This window comes from Suncus etruscus, chromosome 15 (assembly GCF_024139225.1).
Source record: "Suncus etruscus isolate mSunEtr1 chromosome 15, mSunEtr1.pri.cur, whole genome shotgun sequence".
NCBI classification, from domain to species: Eukaryota; Metazoa; Chordata; class Mammalia; order Eulipotyphla; family Soricidae; genus Suncus; species Suncus etruscus.
The window spans coordinates 77865900-77887554 of NC_064862.1; the positions used below are offsets into that span (position 1 = coordinate 77865900).

At 56.7% G+C, this 21655-nt stretch overlaps 2 protein-coding genes and 1 non-coding gene across 3 annotated transcripts in view; 2 read left to right on the forward strand and 1 right to left on the reverse strand.

Moving 5' to 3' along the window:
• Window positions 1-5256, forward strand: part of TNRC18 (trinucleotide repeat containing 18) — a 59694-nt gene extending 54438 nt beyond the window's left edge. The window contains 6 exon segments of the mRNA XM_049788568.1: window positions 681-797; window positions 1079-1246; window positions 1355-2517; window positions 3234-3470; window positions 3562-3633; window positions 3868-5256. Of these exon segments, the coding sequence (XP_049644525.1) occupies window positions 681-797; window positions 1079-1246; window positions 1355-2517; window positions 3234-3470; window positions 3562-3633; window positions 3868-4074 (1964 nt within the window). The 3' untranslated portion in view covers window positions 4075-5256.
• A 399-nt stretch (window positions 5257-5655) lies between these two features.
• SLC29A4 (solute carrier family 29 member 4) lies at window positions 5656-18470 on the reverse strand. Its single transcript, XM_049788630.1, has 11 exons — window positions 18274-18470; window positions 17216-17370; window positions 13162-13293; window positions 12958-13071; window positions 12554-12682; window positions 9339-9413; window positions 8484-8740; window positions 7972-8110; window positions 7665-7852; window positions 6670-6910; window positions 5656-6013 (listed from the first exon to the last, which is right to left on the reverse strand). The coding sequence occupies exons 2-11, from the start codon at window positions 17352-17354 to the stop codon at window positions 5868-5870; spliced, it is 1560 nt and encodes a 519-aa protein (XP_049644587.1). The 5' UTR covers window positions 17355-17370; window positions 18274-18470; the 3' UTR covers window positions 5656-5867.
• On the forward strand, window positions 10217-10321 carry LOC126031451 (small nucleolar RNA U13). Its single transcript, XR_007503325.1, has one exon. It is a non-coding gene; the product is annotated as a small nucleolar RNA U13 (small nucleolar RNA).
• Window positions 18471-21655: the final 3185 nt, after the last annotated feature.

Consider the following 21655-nt stretch of genomic DNA (forward strand, 5'->3'; position numbering starts at 1 on the left):
CTCCTTCCTAAGCAAGTCATGGCCTGTCTTGCTTCACTCTTTTTGTCCTGTCTGTAGCCTATGGCTGTTTTCTGGGAAGTTCTCCCAACTTCATCTGTCTTTCTGTTTCTCATTTGAAATTTCTACTGTCATTGAAAAAAGTTGGGGACTGGAGGGGATAGTACAGGGTTAAGTGGCCCTTGCTTTGTCTTCAGCCAACCCGGGTTCAAGCCCTGACAGCCCAGGGGCACCCTGAAAACCACCAGGAGTGCTCCCTGAGCACAGATCCTATGAGTTTTTGTTTTTTTTTTTTGTTTTTATTTTTGTTTTGTTTTGTTTTTGTTTTTGTTTTTGTTTTTCTGCGTGGGGAGCTTCCAGAGCCTGGCTGTGTGACCTGGTGACATGTCGGGGTCACCTGCCAGTGGGGGGAGCCAACGGTGCCAGAAGTCAGACCAGGATTCACGCATGCATGCCTCTCTGTCCTGCTGGACTCAAATCCCAACTTCCTGGGGAGATTCAGCTTTCTCTGAGACACCCTCATCTCATCACTTCCTTGTCCCCTGGACACCCCGTTTCTCCCTCTCCTTGCTGAACCTAGATATTACAGGAGACACTGCATGTCCCCGAAGATTGGACCCCATGATCTGGTGCATCCCCCTCCCCAGCTAAGTCATGATCCCCCCCACATCCTGTCCCCCCAGGACTTTTGGACCTCGAGGATGATGGGGACCTGATCACAGTGGAGTTTGATGATGGGGACACCGGGCGCATCCCCCTGTCACACATCCGCCTCCTGCCACCAGACTACAAGATCCAGTGTGAGTGCTGGCCTTCAGGTCAGGGGCTTGGGCCGAGGAGTGTGGGTGGGGCTCTGCAGATTGGGGGTTTCCAGCTGAGTCCGGGGCACCTGACATGGTCTGAGTTGGGCCTATGGAGCAGCAGTGTTCTTAGCAGTTGGGCTGCTCAGATCCTTGCCTCCAGCTCCAGCCTAGGCACCCTGGTGGGTCCCAAAAGGACAGATGCACCTACCCTGTCTGATGTGTCCACCACAGCCCATCCCCGGGGTCCCCATCTGGCCTGAGCCATCTCCTGCCCATAGGTGCCGAGCCATCACCGGCCCTCCTGGTGCCCAGCGCCAAGCGTCGCAGCCGCAAAACCAGCAAAGACACCACAGGGGAAGGCAAAGAAGGGGCCACACCCGGGTCCGAGGAGCCAGGTGCCAAAGCTCGAGGCCGTGGACGGAGACCCAGTGCCAAAGCCAAGGGCGGTATGTTTTCTCAGCCGGAGGTGCCAAAGGGTGGGGGGCAGTGGGGCATAGCCTATGGGCTGCTGCCTTTGCCAGGAAGGCCTCAGGCTCGCTGTCTTGCTTCTCCAGACAGAGCTTCCGTCCTGGAGGAGGGGGCCACCACTGCCGAGACCCCGAATCCTCCGGAGGCACCGGAGCCTGTCAGTGGAGCCACCATCCCCAGCACCAAGAAGAGCCCCCCAGAGACAGTAGACAAGCGGGCCAGAGCCCCCAAGGCCCGCCCAGCAGCCCCACAGCCTAGCCCTACGCCCGAGCCCTTCCGGGAGCTGCCAGCCCCCTCAGCCACCCTGGTGCCCGCACCCCTCGTGCCAGTGCCTGGAGCCCTTCCTGCCTCCCGGCCCAAGCCCAAGAAGGCCCGAGTCCCCGATGAGCCTTCCAGCAAGGGAGCACGGAGACCCGGGGAGGCGGCCGAACCGCTGGTCAAGCTGGACCATGAGGGGGTGACATCCCCCAAGAGCAAGAAAGCCAAGGAGGCACTAAAACTCCGGGAGGACCCGGGGAGCTTGTTGGGCCTGGGCAGCGGCGACACCGACCTGGCCCCGGTTCCAGAGCCCAGTCCCAGCCTTGACTGTGATGCCTCGGGGCCCCCCAAGAGCCCCGACAAAGGCCAGGCCGAAGCGTCTGAGAGCAGTGACAGTGGCAGCTCTGAGACTGATGAAGATGGCGAGGATGGGGGAGCCTGTGATGCACCCAGCTCCAGGGCCTCCTCTTCTTCCTCTTCATCCTCCTCGTCATCCTCTTCCTCCTCTTCATCCTCTTCCTCCTCTTCATCTTCTTCCTCCTCCTCATCGTCATCTTCTTCCTCTTCCTCTTCATCGTCATCGTCCTCTTCCTCCTCATCCTCATCCTCCTCGTCCTCCACCACCGACGACTCTTCCTGCAGCTCAGACGACGAGGCCACCCCAACTCCCGTGGCTGGACCCTCTGCGCCGCCACCGCTGCCCAGCAAAGCCGCCAAGCCTGGAGGGAAGGTGCATCCTGCAACCCACTCCCCTGGCAAGAAGGCACCTGTGGCCCCCGTGCCCCCACCACAACCCCCCCAGCCCCTGACACCCAAAGCACCAGTGGGAGCTGGGGCCAAGAGCCGCCCCAAGAAGAGGGAGGGCGTCCACCTCCCCACGACCAAGGAGCTGGCCAAGAGGCAGCGGCTGCCTTCCGTGGAGAACCGGCCCAAGATTGCTGCCTTCCTACCTGCCCGACAGCTTTGGAAGTGGTTCGGCAAACCCACCCAGGTAGGTGGCCCAGCCTGCATGACATACCCGAGGGCCAGACATGTGCAAGCCATACGCACATGCTTGCAGGTGTGTACATGTGTGCATACCTATAATAGGTTGTGCAGACATAGGTGCATCCACATAAATGCTGCCCACTCGCCTAGTCCACACTAATCCCATCCACAGACGGGGTTTCTATGGGGATAGGACCCACCCAAGCTCACCTGTCCCTCAAGGGGCTTTGATCAGGACAGGCTGGACTCTAGCCACTTCCCTGGACCAGAATCCTCCCTGGTGCTTCGTGGCTACTTTGGTGATGCCTGCTTGGGTGCCCTGTCCAACCCTTCTGGGCCTTGTCTGCACTTGCACCCCTGGGCATTCTGCTGATCTCAGGTTCCTAGGGAGCAGGACCAGTCAATTCCATCCCTGCTTTAGTGGCTGTGCATCTAGGGGCCTGGGCTTGACATCTGAATCTGGGGGATTCCAGAGGTGTGGTGAGGATGTGGTACTTTGAGGCCACTGCTTCGCTTTCCATTTCCCCCTGACCTTACCCCCTACTGGATAGCAGTAGTCAGGTCTGCCTCAGAAGGTGGATGTCAGGAGGCAGGCAGTGCTGGCCGGGGCCATAGTGACATTCCAGGATCCCCTGGAGTACCACCACTGGTCACATGACCTCTGTTTGGAGTAACCAGGCAGAAGTCCCTTGTCAACTCATATGGGCCATGTCCCTGCAGCGCCGCGGCATGAAGGGCAAAGCCCGCAAGCTCTTCTACAAGGCCATCGTTCGGGGCAAGGAGATGATCCGCATTGGGGACTGTGCCGTCTTCCTGTCAGCCGGCCGCCCCAACCTGCCCTACATCGGCCGCATCCAGAGCATGTGGGAATCATGGGGCAGCAACATGGTAGTTCGCGTCAAGTGGTTCTACCACCCTGAAGAGACCAGCCCGGGCAAGCGACTGCACGAGGGACAGGTGTGCAGCAGGGCTGAGTGCGGAGCGTATGGGTATAGGGGCGTGGGGTGCTTGAGCCTAGAGCTCACCACTGACCCTTCTCCTCCCACAGTGGGACCAGAAGTCAGGCCGGGGCCTCCCTGCAGCCCTACGGGCCTCCAGTCAGAGGAAGGACTTCATGGAGGTACCTGGGGAGGGAGGGGCACCTTCCTGACCCCACCTAATTCCTTGACCCCCTCCTCCTGCCTCCCATCACCACCTCACTGCCACTCAGGATTGCAGTCTTTGTTCGCCCATCTGGGTCTGTCCTGATCTCCCCCCATTCACTCTGTCCCCCAGTGCCTGGCCCTGACACTGGCCCCGTCCCTATCCTAACTCTACCCCGTCCATCCTGACCCTACCACCCGTGTGCCCGCAGCGCGCCCTGTACCAGTCGTCACATGTGGACGAGAATGACGTGCAGACAGTGTCACACAAGTGTCTGGTGGTGGGGCTGGAGCAGTACGAGCAGATGCTCAAGACCAAGAAACACCAGGACAGCGAGGGCCTATACTACCTCGCGGGCACCTATGAGCCCACCACGGGCATGATCTTCTCCACTGATGGCGTGCCCGTGCTGTGCTGAACCTGGCCCGCACCCACCAGCTGCCTTGGCCCCGAGCCCGGGGGCACTCATCACTGCCACCACGGCCTGGGCCGTGTGCATGGAGCTCGCGGCGGCCCAGCCGGAGCGTGGCCCTGCGTGTGCCCGGATGCATGCCCGGGGTACACGTGTGTACTCCCCACCCCTCCCAGCACCCCGACAGGGGCACCTCCTCACAATCAGGATCTGGATCCTCCAGCATCTGGCAAGCACTTGGCCCAGGTGGCCTCACTCCCTGGAAGTGGCGGGGGCTCTGGGCACCAAGATCCAAGGAGCAGAACAGACGCTGGCCTTGGAGTTCCCCCTGCTTCTGGGACTCCTGGTGCCCAACACCCCCCAAAATGGAGCCCCCCCCCCTCTTTTGCCCACCAGACTCAGCCACCAAGCCAGGCCTGCTTGGGGCGCCCGTCTACCCAGCGCCATCCTCAGGGTGGTAACAATCATGGGGACGGAATGAACAGGGCCACATGGACATTCTAAACGTCGACTGGCAGGGGCACTGTGTGGCCCCCCCCAGGCCTGGCCAGGGTCACCGCCTGGCCCCCACCCTCACACTACAGACAACCCCCATGGTGCTGAAATCCTCGTGGCCACCCAGCCCCGCGCCCGGCCCGAGGGGCGCCTTAGTCGAACTGTTTCCTCCCCAGCCCTGTAAAATGGAGCCTCAAAAATGGAGTCGACTTTTTAATTATATATAAAGATAAATATATATAAATATATATAAATATAAACTTTTTAAAACTGTGAAAAAAATAGCTATGAAATTATAAAAAAAAAAAAAGCAACAGTCTGACGTGCAGAATATTATTTTTATTTCCTGTTAGATTGTGAGTGACTAGTGCCCCGCTTCACGTCCCAGGCCCAGCACACACACACACCCCGCCCCACCCTGTACTGCCCCGGAGGGAGGAGGAGGGAGGGGGCCCCTCCTGTGCCCCCCCACACACACCAGAAAGCACCCCTTGGGGGGGGAATGGGGCCCTCGTCCAGACAATCTTAAGGGAAGGAAAAGCCAGACTTTGGTTTTGTTTTGGGGGAAGAAAAGATGGTTTCCTGTTTGTTTGTTTTTAACTTGTTTGTTGGCGATTTCTGTGTGATCATTTTCATAAAAAAAAAAAAAAAGCAAAAAAAAAAAAAAGCCAAGAAAGTTACTATTGGAAAGTACTGTTGTCTGAGTGGGTTATTTCTGGGGTCACTGGGTGGGGTTACAAGTGCAGCCCTATGGACACCCCTCCATCCTTCCGTGGGACTCTGAACAGCACCTCCCAACTCACGCATAGGGGCCCCCAGAGCAGACCCAGAATGGATACCTCCCCCCAAGTCATATCCAAGTCCACCTCCCAGAAACCGCAGCCAGAGACCCAGATGTGCGGATCCTCATGCAGTCCAGACTCCTCCCTGGGACCCCAGACCCAAATAGACACTCAGCAGATGGGTTTGGCTTCAGCTTTAATGGCCAGTCGGGGCAGGGAGGAGCATCATCCAGGCTGGCTCCAGCATGGGGCTCCATGGTTTTCTGAAGTGCTTGGTCCCCTCCAAGACCCAGGCGGATGAGATGAGCCATCCAAGGTGTCCAGGTGCAGGGTCCTGAGCAGGTCCAGGGGAGCTGGGGTCTGCTCTACGGGTGGGGACGCCCATGTGGCCACTGAGCACTGGCCTATGAGATACACCTGGGATGGGTGGGGATGCAGGTCACAGGCGCCAGTGGGAGTTGGGGGACAGTCCCACCTCTAGGCTCCTGGGTGGCCGGCACAGGGTAGGGAGGGAGTTGGGGCTCAGAGGCCATGGGGGAGGGGGACAGAGGTGTTGGAAGTGGGAGGGAAGCAGTCGCTGGGGGTGTCTCTGGTGAGGCTATAGGTGAAATAGGCCACAGCTGAGCCCAGCGTGAGCCCCGTCATGTAAGACACGGTCATGGTGTTCCCTGTGAACAGGAAGGGATGAGATGGTCACAGGCCACTGTGGAGCATCTCCTGTATTGTCCTCACCTCCAGGTCTCTCCCTGCACCTGTCACTGTCCCCACAGGCTGCTGGAACCCACCAAGGCTGCACTGACCCCCACCCCCACTGGCTGCACTGATCCCTACCTCACCTGTGCCTCCTGTCCATGGGTTCGTCCTCCACCCATACCCCAGTGTGAGCTGATCCTGTGGGTACCTTCTCCCTACTACCCTCCTCCCCACTCTAGCTTCACATCTCCCTTCTCCCGACTATCTTGTCTCTCCCTCCACCTAAACACTTTCCCTCCTTAGTTTGCATTCTTCCTCCCTTCTCTTCCTTACAGCTCACATCCCTCTTCTCTGCTCTCCAGACCTCCCTCCTGGTTGTGGAACCTACACTTGCTCCTTGACACACCATCACTGTAGCTCCTGCTTCCCCCATGCACCCACAGTGGGTCTCCGCCACACACAACATTCCCTCTCCTTGGGGACCTTGATCCTTCTAGAGCCACATGGCTGGCTCCCTCTGCTTCTTCCAGGATCAGCTACTGACCCTGTAGATTCATAAGGAAATCTCCGATCCCTTTCCCTGATTCCCATCAGATGGCCAACTGGGGGTAATAGACAACACCGGGCTCACCTGCCAGTTCCCGCTGTTTGGGGCTCACTTTGCCAGCCGCCAGGATCATAGGCACGCTGCCGAAGTAGCCGTTGCTGATGCCCATGAGCAGCGAGAAGACGCAAGGCCAGGCTGGGTGGCGGAGGGCAGGCGCACCGCTAGGGTACACGCAGAGGATGAAGAGGGGGATGAAGACCACGCGCAGGCATGAGCAGGCCAGCAGGTGGGTACCTCGCCAGTCCACTGGCAGAGCCGCCAGGATCTGCAGAGAACAGGCTTGTGACCCCCACCTGCACCCAGGCTCTCCGGCCCCCCCCCCAGACACTCCAGCAAAGCCCTTCTGCCCAACCTTGCCCCCTCTGCCGCCTCATGGCAGGTGGAGCTCTATAAAGGGGGAGAGGCAGGACAAAGATGGTCCAGAATGCTGAGTGGGCGTGGTCACAAGACACTAGGGCGTGGCGTGTGACATGTTCTGGGGGCGGCGCAGAAAAATGCCACCAGATTATGAGCATGCTACTTGGGGCGCTGCAAGGTACAGGGATCGGCGGGGCCAAGTGCCGCTGAGAGGGCGTGATCTGCGTAGCTATTGGAGGAAGGACATGAGGGTGGGCGTGGTCATCGTCCTGGGGGTGGGGTCACAGTGAGAGGGCGTGGACTTTGCTGGGGGTGGGTCATTCTGAGGGAAGAGCAGCGCAACCAGGTGGGCGTGACCAGTCAGTAAGAGGCGTGGTCATCGCGCTGGAGTGGGCGGGGCCAGCGGGAGAGGGCGTGGTCTCCATTACGCTGAGGGCGTGACAGTTATTAAGGTGGGCAGGGCAACCATTTGGCAAGGGGCGTGGTTTGTTGTGGGCGGGGCTTAATGGTGGGCGGTGTCCTTTGCTGAGGGGCGTGGTCTTTGCCATGCTGGGGCGTGGCAAGCATAAAGATGGGCAGGGCAGACATTTTAAGGGGCGTGGTCGTGTTGTGGACGGAGCTTGTCGTTGGAAGGCGTGGCCATCTGCCGGGGCACCGCCCACCTTGCCCACGAAGTCCGAGAGGTTGAACACGGCCATGATGAGGATGGGCAGCCACTCGCCCAGGACGCAGTGGCGGATCTCGGACTCGAGGCCCGGGAAGAGGCACAGAGTGATGAAGTAGGTCACGGCGATGGACAGCATGTCGGCCCAGATGACACGCGCCACCACATAGCGGTGCAGCAGCAGGGCTGGAAGGATGGATGCATGGATGGCAGGCAGTCAGGGGCGTCCCCCACGCGCCCATAGGTGCCCGACCGACACTCTCCTCCCACTCCGGATGACGGGGCAGCTCGCTGGGGTCCCCCACCTCTGCAAGAAGGCCAGCTCCGCCGGATTCTGGGCCGGGGCACATCAAAACGCGTGTAGGCGCCCCCGCCGCTGGGCACCTCATGCGCAGGGCTGTCCTTCGGGGACCCCCCGTTGGCCAGGACCGTGCCCTGGTGCTCCTGGGGAAGCAATACGTGGAGGGAAGGACGGGTTTGGGTTTGGGGGGACGGCCAGGCACCCTCCCCGCCAATCCTGCCCCTGCCTGAACTCCCTGGATTCAGCTTGCTAGCAAAGACACGCAGAGGCCTACAGTCCCGCGGGTCACGGGTCGCCTCCCCCAACCCCACCCCATGCCAGCCCTCGCCTTCCCCAAGATGCTCTAGTCTAGAGGTTCTCTCCATAGTACTCGGGGCTCCCTCCCACCTGCCACGCGGCGCGCGGCCACCAGAGGGCGCGGCGCAGCTTGTGTCACAGCGCTGGCGGCCTCCCTCGGCCACTCCCGGGCTGCGGCCGCCAGGTGGAGCCCGAGAGCGCCAAGTCGCCGCCGCTCACCCAGAACTGCACGTCGTCGGCCGCCACGTCGTGGTGCACCCGGTAGCCGCACCCCGGGGCGGGCAGGCTTGGCCGGGGCCGGGGCCGCGCCGTGTGGAAACGCACGAAGCGGCTGCGGCGCACCAGCAGGTGCAGCAGGAAGCACAGCAGTTCGAGCCCCGCCGACACCAGGAAGAAGATGAGCGTCCCCGCGCGCTCGTCGGGGAGCAGCAGCTTCGTGAGGATCCGGCTCAGGGACACCATCACGCCCGCCGTGCCTGCGGGAAGGCCGGCGCTGCTCCTCGCACCCGCAGATCCAGAGCCCAGCCCACCCCGGGGGGCGCTGCAAAAAAGCTGGGGGGCTGGCCAGCTCCTGCAGAGGCAGGAGGCCTGCATGGGGTGGACCCCAGCCAGTCTCAACCCCAGGCATCGCCGGCCCTAGAGTGATCACACAGCACAAGGCCAGAAGCAGCAGCATCCAGGCACCATCATGTATAAGTGGCGCCCCAGAAATCACCCCAAAAACATCAGAGCAACTCCAAACATGCTGCTTCTTCCTGACTGGGGCCCAGAACCTTTTAGAACCAGGCCTTACAGCCCAGATGAGGAAAAAGGGGAGGAGTACTCCAAACTGATGAAAGGGGGTTCTTGTCCAGGCCCAAGAAGTTTGGGATGCAGAGTGGATGCAGAAGGGGGTGCAGGCACAAGGGGCTGAAGCAAAGTGCTCAGCGGGGAGACCAGCCCCCAGTTTAATGGAGGTGTCACCGATTCGGGGTGGGAAGGGATGAGTGGGATATGGGTGGCTGCGAACTGCAAGAGCATGTGAAGGCCACCAGGCCCCAGACACCCCCCAGGCAGTGGTGCCCAGATACTCACTCTCCCCCGTCATCACCCCCTGCGTGTACCTCTTGGGCAGCATTCCGGTGTACCCGTAGAAGCTGGACTGCTGCACTGTGGGCAGAAGTGGCCTGTGAGATGCCAGCTGTGCCCCACCCAAGACCCCCCAAATCTGCTGCAGAAGACACAGGCTCCAAGTTATCCACCACCTTGGGCTGCCAGAACCACAGCCCCACCCCACCCCCTGCTTCCTCTCTGGGCCTGGTCCCACAGCTTTTTTTTTTTTTTTTTTTTTTTTTTTAGTTTTTTGGGTCACCCGGCAGCACTCAGGAGTTACTGCTGGCTCCACGCTCAGAAATCTCTCCTGGCAGGCTCGGGGGATCATATGGGATGCCAGATTTCGAACCACTGTCCTTCTGCATGCAAGGCAAATGCCCTACTTCCATGCTATCTCTCCGGCTTCAGGACCCACAGCTTTTGAGTCCCATGAGGGAGCAGACAACTGAGCACACAGGTCGGGAAGGCGTTGGTCACCATGATTTCATCTACACATGCGCAAGAGGCCTTTGTTGGCATCCTCCTCCACCCCGTGATTGCCTCAGAGAGAGACCAGATAGCTGTAGGCCATCCTGGACCAGAGGGGGCGATCTTTGTGGGTATAAAGGGGAATTGAGGGCCCGGAGAGATAGCACAGCAGCGTTTGCCTTGCAAGAGTCGATCCAGGACCAAAGGTGGGTGGTTCGAATCCCGGTGTCCCATATGGTCCCCCCACCCCACCCCGTGCCTGCCAGGAGCTATTTCTGAGCAGACAGCCAGGAGTAACCCCTGAGCACCGCCAGGTGTCACCCAAAAACCAAAAAAAAAAAAAAAATATATATATATATATATATATATATATATATATATATATATATATGATCCTTTTCCGGTTCATAAGCATGATGATCTGGTTTTCACACACCTGTGTGATATGTGCCTCCCTTTCAACCTTGTTACGATATCGGCACATCACCTTTCTGACATGAAAAAAAAAGAAAAGAAAATATGTGTGTGGGGCCAGAGAGATAACATGGAGGTTATGCAGAAGGATGGTGGTTCGAACCCAGCATCCCATATGGTCCCCCAAGCCTGCCAGGAGCAATTTCTGAGCGTAGAGCCAGGAGGAACCCCTGAGCGCTGCCAGGTGTGACACACACACACACACACACACACACACACACACACACACACACAAAGAAAATATGTGTGAGAGAACAAGAAATGTGTGTGAAAATGTGTGGAATGTCTGACTGAAATGTGTGTGAGAAAATATGTGAGTAAAAGTATGTGTAAGAAAAATGAGTTGTGTGTGAGAAAATGTGTGCATGCGTAACAATGAGAAAATGAGAAAGTGTGGGGCCGGAAAGATAGCATGGAGGTAAGGCATTTGCCTTCCATGCAGGAGGTCATCGGTTCGAATCCCGGAACCCCATATGGTCCCCCGTGCCTGCCAGGAGCAATTTCTGAGCCTGGAGCCAGGAATAACCCCTGAGCACTGCCGGGTGTGACCCAAAAACCACAAAAAAAAAAGAAAAAAGAAAATGTGAAAGTGTGAGAAAATACTTGAGATAATGTATGTGAGAAAGTGAGAGTGTGAGAAAATATGTTAGAGTTGTTTGAGTGTACATGAGAAAATGTAAGAGTGTGTGAGAGAGGGCCGGGCGGTGGCGCTAAAGGTAAGGTGCCTGCCTTGCCTGCGCTAACCTTGGACGGACCGCGGTTCGATCCCCCGGTGTCCCATATGGTCCCCCAAGCCAGGAGCAACTTCTGAGCACATAGCCAGGAGTAACCCCTGAGCGTTACTGGGTGTGGCCCAAAAACCAAAAAAAAAAAAAAAAAAAAGAGTGTGTGAGAGAGAATGTGTTGTGAGAGGTGTTTGAGAAAATGTGTAAAATGTATTTCTTTTTTTTTTTTTGTTTTTGGGTCACACTCGGCGGTGCTCAAGGGTTACTCCTGGCTGTCTGCTCAGAAATAGCTCCTGGCAGGCACGGGGGACCATATGGGACACCTGTCGAACCAACCACCTTTGGTCCTGGATCGGCTGCTTGCAAGGCAAACGCCGCTGTGCTATCTCTCCAGGCCCAAGAAAATGTATTTCTAAGAAAAAACAAACAAAACAAAAATAAAATGTATTTCTGTGAGACAATGAGTATATATGAGAAAAAAATGTAAATGTGTAAGAAAACGTGAGTTTGAGTGTGTAAGAAAATGTGTCATAGTATGTGTTGAGGAAATGTGTATGAAAGAAAATATGTGAGAAAATTGTGAGGAAATTGTGAGGGACAGGAAGGGAATGTGGGGGGATGGAGAGATAGAACAGTGGGAAGGCATTTGCCTTGCATGCAGAAGGACTGTGGTTCGAATCCCAGCATCTTATATGGTCCCCCGAGCCTGCCAGGAGCGATTTCTGAGCACAGAGCCAGGAATAACCCCTGAGCGCTGCGGGGTGTGACCCAAAAACCAAAATAAAAAACGACCCAGAAAGTTAGTGTGTGTTAGTGTATGAGATTGAACCTGGGCCCGGAGAGATAGCACAGCGGCGTTTGCCTTGCAAGCAGCCAATCCAGGACCAAAGGTGGTTGGTTCGAATCCTGGTGTCCCATATGGTCCCCCGTGCCTGCCAGGAGCTATTTCTTTTTTTTTTTTTTTTTTTTTTTTTTTTGTGTGTGTGTTTTTTTTTTGGGTCACACCCGGCAGTGCTCAGAGGTTATTCCTGGCTCCAGGCTCAGAAATTGCTCCTGGCAGGCACGGGGGACCATATGGGGCGCCGGGATTCAAACCGATGACCTCCTGCATGAAAGGCAAACGCCTTACCTCCATGCTATCTCTCCGGCCCCCAACCCAGGAGCTATTTCTGAGCAGACAGCCAGGAGTAACCCCTGAGCACCACTGGGTGTGGCCCAAAACCCAAAACCCAAAACCAAAAAAAAAAAAAAAAAAAGAGATTGAACCTGAACATGTTGGATATATGTGAGTGTGATCATGTGTAATTATGCAGGTGTGATACATGGGAATGGAATGGGTGTGAATGCATGAGTCTGAATGTATGCAAGAATGTAACGTTGCGTGTGCCTGCAGAGACAGTGGCACATGTGGGTATGTTCAAGCAGACAGTGGCATATGTATATGTTGGTTTGCATGTGTATGTCCATGCAGTGGATGTACACACATGTGACATGTGACACTCAGACCTGCCCAGCCTACTCTGGCTCTACCTGTGCAGCCGAAGGCCACGGTGCCCACCGCGGCCAGGTTGATGGCGTAGGCCTGGTCCCGAGAGAACAGCTGCAGCCACACATCACAGACGCTGATGAAGAGCAGGGGGCCCAGGGCCAGGAGGTAGCCTGGGGTGGGGGGAGCAATGAGGCAAGTGTGAAGGTTAGGGAGCTCTCTCCATCTCTCTCTCTCTCTCTCTCTCTCTCTCTCTCTCTCTCTCTCTCTCTCTCCCCCCCCCCTGGAGCTCAAGGCCTCAAGGACACCTGAAAAGCTTTGTGGAGTGGAGCTTTGAAGTCAGAACATGGCCATGAAAGCTCAGGACCAGAAGGGGTCCAGGGCAGCCCAGCCCCTAAGCCTGACCCTACTTTTTCACCTAGGGGAGTCAGGCCCGGGGCGGATGTACCTGCAGTGATGCGCATGTGCAGGCTCAGTCGCTCCACCAACACGTTGTTAAGCAGCACTGCGGCCAGTGCCACCAGGATGTAGGTGAGGCTCATGTCAAACACGATGGAGGTCCCTGCGAGCACCATGACAGAAGCTCAGGAGAGCCTGGGCATGCATACCCCAGGGGAGCTGCGGGGGGGGGGGGCAGGAGTGGAGTGCCCACCTGGGTACTTGTGGTGCAGGTAGTCCACGTCGGTGATGAAGCTGTTGTAGGGCAGCAGGAAGCCCACGCCAGCCAGCAGCATCGCAAAGTAGATGGCGTGGAAACGGTCACTGGGGCCCCGCTCGTCTGTCACTAAGCCACATGCACACACATGCATCAAGTGAGGGGTAGACGTGACCTTGCAGCTGGGGCCACCATCCACACAGGCCATGGCCACTTCTCTGAGACCACATGGCTACTGTCCACAAGGCAAGAAGCTGCCATTCACATATGCTGCTTTGTGGCCACAGCTTTCCTGGTCATCACTTCCTGGGGGGGGGGGGTTGGGCCATGCCCACTAGCACTCAGGGGTTACTCCCAGTTCTGTGTTCAGAAATCACTCCTGGGGCCAGAGGGTAAGGCGTTTGCCTTAGGCACAGAAGGATGGTGCTTCATATCCCGGCATCCCATATGGTCCCCCAAGCCTGCCAGGAGCGATTTCTGAGCCAGGAATAACCCCTGAGCACTGCCGGGTGTGACCCAAAAACAAAAAACAAAGCAAAACAGAACAAAAAATCACTCCTGGTGGGGCCGGAGCGATAGCACAGTGGTAGGGCATTTGCCTTGCACATGGCAGACCCAGGAAGGGCATGGGTTCAATTCCTGGCACCCCATAGGGTCCCCTGAGCCTGCTAAGGATGAATTCTGAGTGCAGAGCCAGGAGAACCCCTGAGCTCTGGTGGCTGTAGCCAAAACAAAACAAAACAAAATCACCCCTGGCAGGCTTGGGGGACCCTCTCGGATACTGGGGATTGAACCCGAGTCAGCCCTATGCAAGGCAAACGCCCTCCCTATTGCTCCAGCCCCTCACCACTTTCTTGACCACTAGATGTTCAACCTCCCACTCATGAGCCCTAGCCATCTCTCCTGAGCTGCCCCAGCCCTGCAAAGATAAATGCTGACAGAGAGCAGGGCAGTCTACAGGCTGGTCTAGGGGACCTGTGGGGAGGTGGCTGGTTCTGGGGGGGACATGCATGGGTGCTGCCCCATGGGTTGCTAATGTGGGCAGGGGCCCCAGCACATACTGGGGCACCTACTGACCTGCTCATTGGCCTTCACCCACCTTTCAAGACTCAGAGTTCTAAGATCAAAGGAATGTGTCATTCTGTGGCCAGAAGCTGAGCCTTCCTAGGCTGTGCAGCTGCTAGTCCTGGAGCTATCAGCAGGGAAGGGGCTGCCATGCGAGTCGAGAGGATGGTCTGGACCACTGCAGGGACCCATCCACTGCTCCAGTAGGAGCCACTTTGGCCTCCCAGAGCACTTCCTGTTCCCGTATGAAGCCAAGCAAACTCCAAGTCCAAACCCACAGCTCCGCCAGCCCAGAAACCTTGTGGAGGTCAGAGCACCAGCAAAGCCTGGACCAGAGAAAAAGGTGCTGTCCAGAGCTGCCACCCATGGGGCCCCATGGAGCACAAGCACCATGGCCAGGGATCACTTTCTCACTGGCACAAATCTGCAGGTGCATGGGGTTACCGCAGTGGCACTCCCAGAAGCTGTGAGCCTAACAGAATGTGGTGGCTCAAGACCTCAGACAGCCGGCCCCAAATAATTGGCATCCCATATGGTCCCCTAACTCTACCAGGAATAATTCCTGAGCACACAACCAGGAGTATCCCCTGAGCCTGCCAGATCTGGCCCAAAAACAAAACAAACAAACAAAATAAAAAGACTTCAAGCAGGAGCCAGAGTGTTGGCGAGGAGTGTAAGGTATCTGCCTTGCTGGCGCTAGCCTAGGACGAACCTTGGTTCGATATCCCAGCATCCTGTGTGGTCTCCCAAGCCAGGAGCAATTTCTGAATGCATAGCCAGGAGTAGGAGTAACCCCTGAGCGTCACGGGTGTGGCACAAAAAACAAAACACAATAAATAAACAAACAAACAAACAAATAGATAAAAGACTTCAAGTAGCCAAAAATTTTTCCTTTTCTTGGGGGGACATAAAAGGTGGGATTCTGGGACAATAGGAGTTATGGATGTGTGGGAACATCCATCTCCAGTGTTTTGTCAGAATTGTGGGTGAAGGATGAGAGCCAAGAGACTGGGAGACTGAGTTGGAGACCATTACAGTCACTTTGCTGGGCCCATTTGGCAAGTTGAAAACAGATGTTATGAGCACTGGAAAGAGGGTTTTTTTTTGGGGGGTAGCAACAACCAGCGTTGCTCAGGGGTTACTCCTGGCTCTGCATTTAAAGATTGCTCTAGGCAGGGTTGGGGGTGAATGCCCTACCACTGTGCTATCACTCCAGTCCCATGGAAAGAGTTTTTTGGGGGGTGGGTTTTGGCACTACACCTAGTGGTGCTCAAAGGTTACTCCTGGCAGGTTTGGGGATGTCAAGGATTGAATCCAGGTCGCGTGAAAGGCAAATACCCTCCACATTGCTATTGCTCCAGCCCTGGAAAGATTTTTGTGGATCTTCTTTAGTCGACTCAAATTAATCAAAAGGGAAATTTGTCTCTGATGGGCCTGACCTAATCAGGGCAACCCAATGAGGCCTGACCTAATCAGATGAGCACTGCTTAGATCTTCCCAAGACTCAAAGATCTCAGAGTCCTGCTACCCACGGGACTCTGTCCTGTTTGTTCTTCCTTCCCAATAGTTGCGTTCATGTGCGCTCCCAGGCCTCGCCAATCCTCACTGAAGAAAGCTAATCCTTAGGAAGACCATGCAAGCACTGTGATTTCTAGCTCTGCATCTCTGCCTATCTCTGTCTCTCTCCTTTATCGCTTTCTCTGGCTAAAACTGTGACTGATGTCACCACCATCACCACACTCAGACTTGCCATTTCCACGACCACTGTGGCTGCTGCCATGTGGCATCCACTGCTACACTTGGTCAAGAAAAGTCAGGCACCTGGAGGGCTTGCTTGGGCAGTGCTCACAGGTAGAGATGACCCCGAATTCCTGGGACTGCGCCTAGAGCGGCTCTGAGAGAAAACAAAGGCAGCCCTATGTGCTGTACAAACTCTAGCACCCTCTATGGAGGCAGCGCTATGCTGAGGTGATGGAGCACAGGCGCTCCTTTTGGACTAAGGAGCCGAGATCCAGAGATGGGCTCAGGTCAGCTGGGCCAGGCCGAGCCTGAAGCTGTGCAGCAGACCCACATGCTGTGCATACTCACAGCCAACTCTTGGGTTCAGAGAGATCTTAGCTCTGGCCCAGGTCACATATAGCACTAAACATGGCGTGTCACTCTCACACAGATGCTACCATGCAGCAGCCTCGATCACCAAGCCTGGGCCACAGACGGGCACAAAGTTCTGGTCCATACTGCAGCTTGATGTTGTCTAGTTGGGTGTGGGAAATTCATTAGGTCCGACTGTCCACGCAGACACTCGCCTGCTATCCAGAGATCAAATACTGACTAAGAAGGGGGCCTGAATGTAACATAGCGATATGAGTCTGCCTTGAATGCATCCAACCCTGGACAGATCCCGGTTCGAATTCCATAAGGTCCCCTGAGCCTGCCAGGAGCGATTTCTGAGCACAGAGCCAGGAATAACCTCTAAGTGTCACTGGGTGTGACCCAAAAACCAAAAACCAAAAAAAAAAAAAAGATAGATCCAGGAGCCAGAGTGATAGCACAGCAGTAGCGTGTTTGCCTTGCACGCTGCAGACCCAGGACCAAACTGGGTTCAATCCCTAGCATGCCATACGGTCCCTTGAGCCTGTCAGGAGCGATTTCTGAGCACAGAGCCAGGAGTAATCCCTGAGCACCGCCGGGTATGACCTCAAAACAAAACAAAACAACAACAAATATTGACTGGGGGAACCAGAGTGACAGCACAGCAGGGAAGCTGTTTGCATGTGGCCAACCAGGATTCAATCCCCAGCATCCCATAGGGTCCTCCGAGCCTGTTAGAAGTGATTCCTAAGCACAAAGTCAGGAGTAACTTCTAAGCACTGGTGGGTGTGGCCCCAAAACAAAATAAACAAATGACCCAGCCTGAACACCCCAATCCCCCCAGAATCCCCTCAGGCCCCCCAGAACCTGATTCTATCCCCACTCCCTCACTCACCATAATCTGATTCGAAGAAAACGGGGGCATCCCTGGACCTCCCACTCTGGTCCTCCATGGTCCCCATGCCCAGCTCAGGCTGGTCGTCGGCATCGAGGCTTTCGGGCTCCCTGAGGCGATGGTTTCCCACGGGACCCATGATGGCCCGGACCACGCTGGGGAGAAAGTGAGATGGGGCTGAGGGTAGCGAGGGGCCCCTCTAGAGCACATCAGTCATTGTCCCCTCTCACGGTCCTATTGTCACTCACGTTCCTCGTGTCTCCTGGAGAGGAGTTGAGCTCTCAAAGGGCCCCAGACTCATCCCAAGTGTATGGGGTGTCCTGAGTCTCCCCACACTGGGCCCTGGTGCCCCCTCACTCAGTCCAGAGTCTCAGGCCCCTCCTCCCAGATCTGTCACTAGCGTTCAGAGTCCTGCCTTAGGGGCTGGGCCTCAGTTTCCCCTGCCTGATGTGCTGGAGGGTGATGAGAAGAAACTTCACAATGGGGCGAGCTTGGCACCCCCATTTCTGTGACCCCTGAACTGGGGAACCGAGCAGAAAGTCCGATAGGCGCAGAAAAGCGGGGTCACCGCGACAGGCAGCCCCCACACTTCTGCAGCGAAGGTTCTGATTCTGTCCCTGGAGGTGCTGACACCCCCCAACTTGATGCCTCCAGGCCGGACCCCCGCAGACCGACCCCGCCCCGCCGCCAGGCCTGGGCTCTGCGCCCTCCCCGCCGTGGCCTCCGTGCGCCCTTGGGTGGCGGCGCCTGCGTATGGCCGGCGGCGGGTCCAGACCCTGCGGGCGGGTGTGGCCGGGGAGGGGGAGACCCACCGCCCCCAAGCACCCCTGCACCCCGCGGGCCGCTCGGCACAAACTTGGTCCCCGGGCCCGATGGCCCGGCAGGTGCCCGCAGGTCCCCCCAGTTGGGGCCCGGCATGGGGGCGACTAGGGGGTCCCCGCCTCTCCCCGAAGTGTCTGCTCTGAACTGGGGTTGCCCTTACCTGATGGGGCCGAGGGGGGCTGAAGCCCCGGCGCGCCGCAGACAAAGGCTCCGACAGGTCCCCGCTCCCCGCTTACCTCGGCCCTGCTCCTGGGCCGCCAAAGCCGCTTCCAACGGGTCCCGAGGCCGCCGCCCCGGTCAGTCGGTTAGAGAGTTCGGGGGTGCAGCGGCTGCAGCGAGCACAGCCTTGGGGGGGCCCCCCCAGCGTTGCTCCGAACCGCCCGCTCCAGCCTCCAGCCCGCCCCTTCTCTCTCCCCCTCCTCCCTCCTGTCGCCTGTCCAACCCCCTCTCCTCCTGCATCCCGCCCTGGTCCCTCCTCCCCTTCCTCTTCCTCCTCCTCCTCCTCCTCCTCCTCCAGCATCCCACCCACCCTGGTACTTCCCTCCCCTCTCCCTCCTCTCTTCTCCCCCTTCACAGGGACTCCACTTCCACCCAGCAGTCCACCACCAGTGGGAAAAGTGGTTCTTAGGGGACACAAGGGCATGTCCCCCTTAGGGACATCAGGCTCCTCCTCCCCTAGCACCCTATCCCAAGTCCCATGCTCCCCAGATCCTTCCTGTCCTGGGAACTTCTTGGGGTGTTGGGCACCCACCCCCAGAGCTGCCCTGCATAGATTCCCTGGGGCCCTGGGAGGGGGCATCAGCAGAAGAGCAAATACTTGTTGGGGGCTGGAGGCAGGATGGGTGTGGGGACTCCCTCAGTCATCTTCATGCAGGACCTGGTGCTCCCTGTATGATGGGGTCCCCAGTCAGTCTGGGGGCTACTGCATGTGTGAGGTGGGTAGGTTGGGGGTCCTGTAAACCGACTTCAGCCCAGTGAGGGGCACTGACTAGAAACAGGAGTAGCTGGGCAGGATGGAGCCAGGTTGGGCAATGGGACTGGGAGGACTTTGCCTTGCCAATGCAGGTTCCTTCTTTGGGTTCTCTGAGCACTGCCAGGAGTGATCCCTGGCATAGAGCATAGAACCCTGGGCACAGTAATCCTGAGCAACAACTGAGTAACTGAGTAACAACTGAGCACTGGGTATGGCCCAAAACAAAAAAACTTGCTTTTTTGCACATAAATGACCACACAGTTCATTGCCCTGCACCACATGATCCCCTGAGCACCAGGGGTGGTCTCCAAAGAAATAGAATTATTATTTTTTGTTTATTTGTTTGTTTTTGGGTCACACCCAGAAGCAGTCAGGGGTTACTCCTGGCTCTATTCTTAGAGGACCATATGCAGTGCCAGGGATTGAACCTAGATCAACTACATACAAGTCAACCATTCTCCCTGCTAGCTATGCTATTGCTCCAGCCCCAAATAGTATTATTATTACTAACAATAAAAGTACTAATAGGGGGGCCGGAGAAATAGCATGGAGGTAAGGTGGTGGTTCGAATCCCGGCATCCCATGTGGTCCCCCGAGCCTGCCAGGAGCGATTTCTGAGCCTAGAGCCAGGAGTAACCCCTGAACGCTGCCGGGTATGACCCAAAAACCAAAACCAAACAAACAAAAGTACTAATAGGTAGGAACAGAAGCAACGGCTGCCTGAACCCTGTCAGGACATAGTTGAGAGGTAACAAGTGGCATGAAAGGGCCATGCTCAGGAGACCCTATGGGATGTCGAAGACCAAATCTGGGTCTGCCATGAACAAAGCAAGCACCCTCCCTTCTGTCCTATTGCTCTAATCCCAAACAGAGACTTTTGTCAGGCTCAGCCAAGCCCAGGAAGTGGAGAATTATACCCAGATAACAGGGATCAACCCCAGATTGGCCACACGCAAGACAAGTGCCCTTCCCACTGTGCTATCATTCCGGTCCCAAATAGTATTATTATTACTAACAATAATAGTACTGACAGACCTAGAAGAGAAGGATGTAGTTGGGGTGACCACATGGTTCCCTCAGAAGAATGCAAAGGGAAGAATGGGGTGCTTCTGCTCTGAGCCCAGTGCACACACGCATGCAGGCCCAAGAAAGTGCATGCTTCTTCCCCTCGGCAAGTCCCAGAAAGATCCTGGGGGGGTGGGCTTCCTTGCAGAGTCTGTTCCAGGTTTGGTGGGGACTGAAGAACTTTAGGGATGCGGTAGCCCTGAGAGGTATGGTTTTCCCCAGGCAGGCCATCTGCCAGCTCTGGTTGCTGACTCAGGATTTGTGCTTTTCACAGCTCCTGTATTTTGCCTGTAGATGTCCCCAAGGCCAACCCATAACTGCGGGGATGGGGGCAAGATTTCTTCGGGAGAATCTGTGGCTCCTGGTGCCCGTCTCGGGGTGTAGATGAGAAGCAGTGTCACCCAGAAAGGAGGTGCAGCCCCATCCACCAGCCTGTCTGTTTTTGTCCTTGGGGAGGGGGGCAGGGAGTGTTTAGGATGAGGGGTTGGTTGGGGGGAGGGTGCGGGCCCCAACGATACCCCCCCCACACCCTGACTCAGGGGGGCTGTTCTGGGCCAGCAGCTTCCAGCAGGAGGAAACCTAATTTCTTCTCAACTTATTAACTTAAAAGCCCATTAGACGCCCTGGCACTGGCCGTGTAGGAAGCCAGGACCAGGGGTGGAGGTGGGGCACGGACACTGCAGCGGGTGTGGACATGTCCCAGCCGCCACGAGAACCCCAATTCTCAGGTTCTCCTGTGGCTTGGCCAGCAGCCTTCTCTAACCAGACCAGATCCGCAAGCCCCTTATTTATTGGGGTTCTTGGACTACACCTCACAGTGCTCAGAGCTGACTCCTGGCTCTGGCTTAGAGTCCCTTGAGGGACTCCGAGGGTTCTATGAGGTGCTGAGCACTGAACCAGATGATCTTGTGTAAGGTCAGTGGGAGCCCCTGATTTGGTCCAAGATTCCCCGGGAATGGTGACCACATAACTCACCCCCAGAGACATCCCTTTACTGCCCCCAGTCCCACCCCCTCACAGCTGCCAGAGTCTGGAGAAGCTTGGCTCAACCTCATGCCAGGAGGGCTCCACTGAGGCTGGCATGGCTGTCTGGACTCTAGGGGCAAAGATGGGCCACAACCCCCCTCCTTGCAGTACAGACAGGCAATGTAGATGGATTATGAGGATAAGCAGTGTTAATGTGTGGTATGGACAGGTGGTATACACAGACAGGTGGATGAACAGTATAGACAAGTAGATGGTGGACGGGTGAGGCCATGTTCCTTCTGATCACCCCTGGTGATGGGGCAGGGGCTGATCAGGTTCACACAGGCCTGTTCCCTCAGATATTGCTGCAGGCAGACGGAATCAAGGTTAGTGTGATAGTTGAAATAGAGTGTGGGGGCTCAGAGCTCATCCCCCAACACCAGCCCTACCCTGTCTCTGTGTCCCCTGCACACCAGCCCCTGGCACCACTGGGTGACGGGGGTCTTCATGACTCATCACTTCTGGGCACCTCACCCCTTTAGAGCACAGCCCCTGCCAGACCTTTCAGCTCTCAGGCCTCAGGCAGGGTCCGAAGGGGGCTCATGGAGGAGGGT